At 39.5% G+C, this 6,000-nt stretch overlaps 1 protein-coding gene across 10 annotated transcripts in view; it reads left to right on the plus strand.

Moving 5' to 3' along the window:
• The window catches only part of ZMYM4 (zinc finger MYM-type containing 4), a 44,624-nt gene extending 38,856 nt beyond the window's left edge, over positions 1-5,768 (plus strand). For 5 of the 10 annotated variants that reach the window (XM_068917675.1, XM_068917676.1, XM_068917678.1 and 2 more), the window contains 3 exons: positions 263-511; positions 1,564-1,693; positions 3,276-5,768. In XM_068917675.1, the coding sequence (XP_068773776.1) occupies positions 263-511; positions 1,564-1,693; positions 3,276-3,483 (587 nt within the window). In that variant the 3' untranslated portion in view covers positions 3,484-5,768. Of the gene's footprint in view, positions 1-262; positions 512-1,563; positions 1,694-3,275 lie in introns of those variants that run through there. The other 5 variants (XM_068917672.1, XM_068917673.1, XM_068917674.1 and 2 more) reach the window with 2 other exon arrangements.
• The last annotated feature ends 232 nt before the right edge of the window (positions 5,769-6,000 follow it).

Genomic DNA, 6,000 nt, shown 5'->3' on the forward strand with positions numbered 1-6,000 from the left:
GATGTGCAGTTCGTTCATATACAAGGTTAGCTAAAAGAGAGCCTATGTGAGTCTGATAGAATCTGCCTTCTTAATATTATCTATTTCTGCCCTCCCACCCTGCCTGGATATGTTACTTTCTCTTATCACTTTGGGAAAATTCTTAGAATTTGCTAGAATGCCAGGGATCTGTAAAAGCTATTCATTTATAACTGAATATGGGGAAGCGCCCTAAAATGGGATAAATAACCCTTTTCTTTTTTTCTTTGCCCATTGTCTTCAGGCTACATGTTCTCAAGAATTGAAGAGGAACACTTGTGGGAATGTAAACAGCTAGGTGCATATTCCCCTATAGTCTTATTGAACACACTTCTATTCTTCAACACCAAATACTTCCAACTAAAGAATGTCAGCGAGCACCTGAAATTATCCTTTGCCCATGTTATGAGACGCACCCGGACTCTGAAGTATAATACTAAGATGACGTATTTACGTTTTTTCCCACCCTTTCAAAAACAAGAGGTAGAATCAGGTAAGTGCCTGGTTTTTGATTCTGAATTTCTGCGATCGTATTTGAATTGTCTAATCCTTATTTTAAAAGGGACAGGGGGAAGAATATGTTATGCAGTAAGCAGAGCTAGGAATAGTCTGACTTCTGCTGGTACCCAGTACATGTCCAGTATTTTTTCATTTCTAGGAGAGTTTAAAGTGAGATTCGGCATGAGCCAAGGTATCTAGTTTAAAAAAAAAAGCAACAACTTCTAATTGAAAACCTACTAGTTAGTAATGTTGTCTGCCATTGTGGAGTGACTTTGCAAGGACATCAAGTGGGGTCATGAAACTATTGGCTTCTTCAGTTAATAGTTCCAATATGTTACGTGAATTCTCCTTTATTAAGAAAAACTATATTCTCCATATTCTTCTGCTAGGTGACTAGTTCTTGTTAGTTTTCCTGTAACAGGAATGACACTTCTATTCTTCCCTCATAGAATAAGGTCCTTGATGAGATTGAGAGCATGTGCCCTGCTTAATATTCTAAGCAAGTGACCGTAGAATCTTCCTGAAGTGCTTTTTAGATTACTTCTATCCCAGAATTTAATTTTTAGTCTGATTTCCTAAGAAAGCAGGACTTACAGAATTATGTTGTCTAGCTGTAAGTAAGCTCCCTTGTTCACACAATAACTTTGAACTTAGCCAGTTTGAACTGAGAGATAGGGTTCTTAAAAGCGCTCAGTTTCTGTAAGCTTTGGGATAGAGGAAGAGAACAGGAGACGCTGTCCAACTGGTGCCCGGTGACATCCCTGAAGGAAAGATGGGAGCTCTCCACTATTCATGTCTCTCATCCTCATGGTAGCAACTGACTCACTATAGCATGTGTGATATTTTGCCCACCCAGCAGGCTAACTACATCAGACCAGTTTATTTGTGTATGATTTTGAATGACAGAATATAATGTCAAATAGCGTCTTGTTTCTTTGTGATACGAAGTCCCATCAGGTTGGTGCTAAGCAAAGCGACTCGGGGCTTATTCTTGGAAGTGCTATTCTTCGCTGAACGTCTGTGATGTCATTTTCCTGTATCTAGATAAATTATCTGTAGGCAAAAGGAAACGCGGTGAAGATGAGGAGATTGCAACAGCAGTGGAAATGGCCGAAAATACGGATAATCCCCTGCGATGTCCAGTCCGACTTTATGAGTTTTACTTGTCAAAATGGTAAGTGACAGAACTTGGTTTTCGATCTGTATGTGAACTAGAACAGTCCAAAAAGGTAAAACATTTCTGCAAGGAAAATAAGTGCAGTTTTCTCCTAGCACCCTCCAAAGGTAGAAGAGTTTATGGCCTAAGTTCTTGGCTTTGAAAAGTGGGTAAACAGCATCCATCCCTCAGGCCTCTGGAAGCAAGGATATCCCACTCAGACCTTTTATACCTGTACTGTGGGCTCCTCTCTCCTTTCCTAGTACTCCGATGTGAATAGAGCCTTGCTGATAGGACTTCCTTCATCAGCAAAGCTGTTGGACTCAGCAAAATAGGTAGTGTTTGTTACGTGTGTTGGATAAAGAGTTACAGAAAGATGTATATCCTTTAAATGCCTTTTTACAGATCCCCAAGGAGGTCCCTGAAGAGGGCCCTTCACAGGGCACAAGTCTAAACAGGGAGCGTTACTGTAGTGACCATGGCCTTTTCATCTCTCTAACTTCCCATGCAGGATCCTTCTTTTGAGAAGCTTATAACAAATATCACATGTTCCACGCAAAAAAGGGTAGGAAAAGTGTGAATTAGATGAAACTGCTGATGGCTTTTGCCTGTTGAAATATGAGATTAACTTTTATTTAGAAATTAGAAAGGAGGCTATGTAACAAAGGCATAGATATAAGTCATTTTGTCTCTCCCTTTTCCTATACAAACTTTAGTTAGAGCGTTAAGCAGGTGGAATATGGTGTTCTCTTTTCAAAGAAAATACACGTGCAAAATGAAGAGTATCTCACTAGTGCCAGCACCCAAGTAAACCACCCTCAAAAATACACCTAGTGAGCTTATTACAAATCATCCTATTACTTAGGCAAAGGTGTGCCTAGTAGCTGTCCTTTCTGTCTCCCCGTTATCTTCCATGTATTCACTTGCATATTGTTAGAAGCTTTTAGCTGTCCTTCGGCTGTGAAAACACTTTCATGCTCCTCATCATATATCACAGCTGAGCCCTTGCAGTGGTGCAAGTGGCAGTAAAAATTCACTTTTCTGTTTTAATCTGAATGTTCCAAAGCCAACCAAGAATCCTTTCTCTAGAGGGCTGTGTCCCTCAGAGAAAGCTTTCTCAGAGTCTAATGGTCAGTCTTTCAAGCATATGGGCTCACCATTCTGCACCATGAGCAGGCAAGCTGGGATTTAGTTTTGTGTTTTGCTAATTCTTGGACTGTCCCAAAGTACTAAGCAGTTCTGGAATACTAGAACCAATTTTATTCAGAGATTAAGTGTCAAATGCATCATCAGTCATGTCAAGAAACCCATGCCATTAATTGGATAATACTAAAATTGAAAAACAACATCTGTAAAGAGGTCACTCTAATTGTCTTCGTTTTATAAGCAACTGATGCTGAGTGACTTGGAAACTGTTCACTAAATTGAAGGGGGAAAACAAGTCACTAATAAGAAGAAATGAATTACGCCATTTAAATTGCAGTGATCTAGTCACAATATAACTTTCATTTTCTTTGCTGTTTCTCCTTAACTTCTGTTGTCCATAGGACTGTTAGTGCTGCCTTCTGATAACGTGGTCTTCCTTTCTTTACACTGACAGTTCTGAAAGCGTGAAGCAGAGAAGTGATGTATTTTACCTTCAACCTGAGCGCTCCTGTGTACCCAATAGCCCCATGTGGTATTCCACGTTGCCAATAGACCCAGGAACCTTGGACATCATGTTAACACGTATTCTTATGGTGAGGGAGGTACATGAAGAACTTGCCAAAGTCAAATCAGAGGACTCTGATATTGAGTTATCAGACTAACTGAAGTGGGGTCTTTTCCTTTGAATACACATCAGAAGCACCAAACTGTGAATACATCCAGCCTTTGGAAAATGTGTATCAAATAAGCCAAGATAAGGTCACCTTAAAGGCATATTTTGAACCACAGTGGATGTACAAACTGGAATTGGAAGGAAGCAAGCTATGTAAGCTGCAAGAAACAACGTCCTACAGCAGCGATAAATTCTCTGAACAAACTCAAGATGAACTAACCTATTTGAGTGGTGCATAAATCCTTTATCTGTTTAGGATTTTAAGCAAATTGTGAGATATTTTTAAGGAAAATGGATGCGTAAAATCTACCATAATGATGATGGGCATAGAGAGCTAGACTGTGGCTCACGTGACTTCTCAGCCTGATGGCTGGCAGTCATTGCTGCCAAAGAACATGTGGAGATCTAGAGCTCTTCACAAGGACAGGAGAGAAAATGGTGATATTCAGACAGACAGACACCTTCCGTTATAAATATGTACACACATGTGCTTTTATAGTTTTTTTTTTTTTTTTTAACTGGGATCAAATGTTAACGTAGGCAAAAGCCGCCAGGGTAGCTGTGTAACTGGACAACTATCTGACTGCTGTTAAACGGTCACAGGATGCCAGAATCTAGCTCTCGGTCCATGCTAATACCAACCCTAGCTCTGTTTGGTCTGTGATGTGGAAGAGGTGCTGTAGGTCAGACTTCAGACTGATCACGTTATGGGACAAACATTTCTGGGGTATGTACAGGAGAGTGACTGTCCTGGGGTATGTGCAGAAAATCCCTTAACTAGCCCAGTAGCTCTGCAGTCTGTTGATATAATCTAGCAAATACTGTGGTGCGTGGAAATTTTTTTTTTCCCTTAAGGCAGCTTTCCTTTCTCCTCTTTCCCCTACTCTGATGTTTTTGGTTATTTTATAAGGCAAATCTGGAGGGCCTTGTCATTTCAAGGGAAAGATACGTGCACTCTTTCTCTTTCCACCTTTGCAACACCTGCGGTGTTGTACAAAGGATGCAGTATTACTTCTGACAAAGAACTGTGGTAAAAAGTTACCATGTGTGTTTTTTCCCCACCCCACCTAAAGAGATTTAGTCATAGTGTTGGAAATTAAAAGAGATTTTTTTTAAGGCTTGGCTGTTACTGCATCTTTTAGAAGATAAGAGCTCCCATATTGTGTTTAGAGGACAGGACATTATCAGAGACTATTCTGTATCTCTGTTTTCTCAAGCTATAGATGTGTGTTTCTGATGAGCAGAGGTCACAAAGTCATTGGAAACTCAAACTATTTTTAAAGAAGAGAATTGTATGGTTTTTATCTAGTTTTGGTCAGTTGTCCAGCTTCTGCAGCAGGGGTCTGATACTTGATCTTGTCACTAAAGTTTCAGGAGATGAAAATCAACAGCCTTGAATGATATTTCCTTTTTTTGTTTGTTTGTTTTGTTTTTAATTATTTTTTTAGCAGTAACAAAAGTAATTTAACAAAAATAAAATCAGAAAGTAGTCTATTGACATTGTGTACTCGGTAGTCCTGTCCCTGCCTGTAACAGATTTCACTGATGTATTTTTTAATACAGAAGACTATGTGAAAAGTAAACCTGCCCCAATTCTGTCTGATCCAAGCCCATCTGTGTCTGTCATTTCTGATCAAAGATACTTCTTTGTCCATGTCCTGGCCTAGCACTCCTGGGGGAAAATATTTCGACCATAATGTGTACACTAACAATAAACTACCCAGGCGCTTGGAGGCTTAATGATTTTCATTTAGGTTAATTTCATATTGTATAAACACTAAGTTATACTCTACAGTTATATTAAAATATTTAAATAGCAGTCACACTGTTTTGTATCGAGATGGTTGATAGAATGTTTCGGGGGAAAAAAAAAATCACTGTGGAGGGAACAGCTAACCAGCTTAGTGTATAGGTCTATAGAGGATAAAAAAGTCTGAGAGATGTGTCTGTTGCACACAGGTATGCCCAGAACCTCCAGATTAGTAGAAGAGAGGAAGGATCCGGGAATAACTGAAGTTCTTGGAGAGTCCGTGTAAGAGTGCAGTTATTTATGTCTGTATCAGGTTGCCTTTGCCTGTTACTTTCCTTCCCTGACTGCCCCCTCCCCCCCCCCAGCAAATAAGCAAGGGAAAGAGTTGAGAAACGCTATTGGGAGGGCTGATTTTTGTTGGGAGGGGGTGGGGATTGTTTAAAAAAATAATACCACAACTGAGTTTTCCCTTAATAGACATAACAGAAATATTCCCATAGAATAAAGTAGTATATTTGTATATTATGAGTAACATATTTGATTTTCCTTTCTCTGAAGAACCTCACTCTTTCTTGTCTGTGAATGCTTTCATGTATGTTAATTTTTTCCAGGTACTTGGAATGAGATATTTGCATATTCTCAGCAAAGAAAGCTAAAACATCTTAGCATGACTGACTGAAAGCAAAGTTGTTAAACATTGTACTAACTCCTTTTATTTAGTCACTCTGAGATGAGAAAGGGTTCAGTGCGGCTTCT

Source organism: Struthio camelus, chromosome 23, assembly GCF_040807025.1.
Source record: "Struthio camelus isolate bStrCam1 chromosome 23, bStrCam1.hap1, whole genome shotgun sequence".
NCBI classification, from domain to species: domain Eukaryota; kingdom Metazoa; phylum Chordata; class Aves; order Struthioniformes; family Struthionidae; genus Struthio; species Struthio camelus.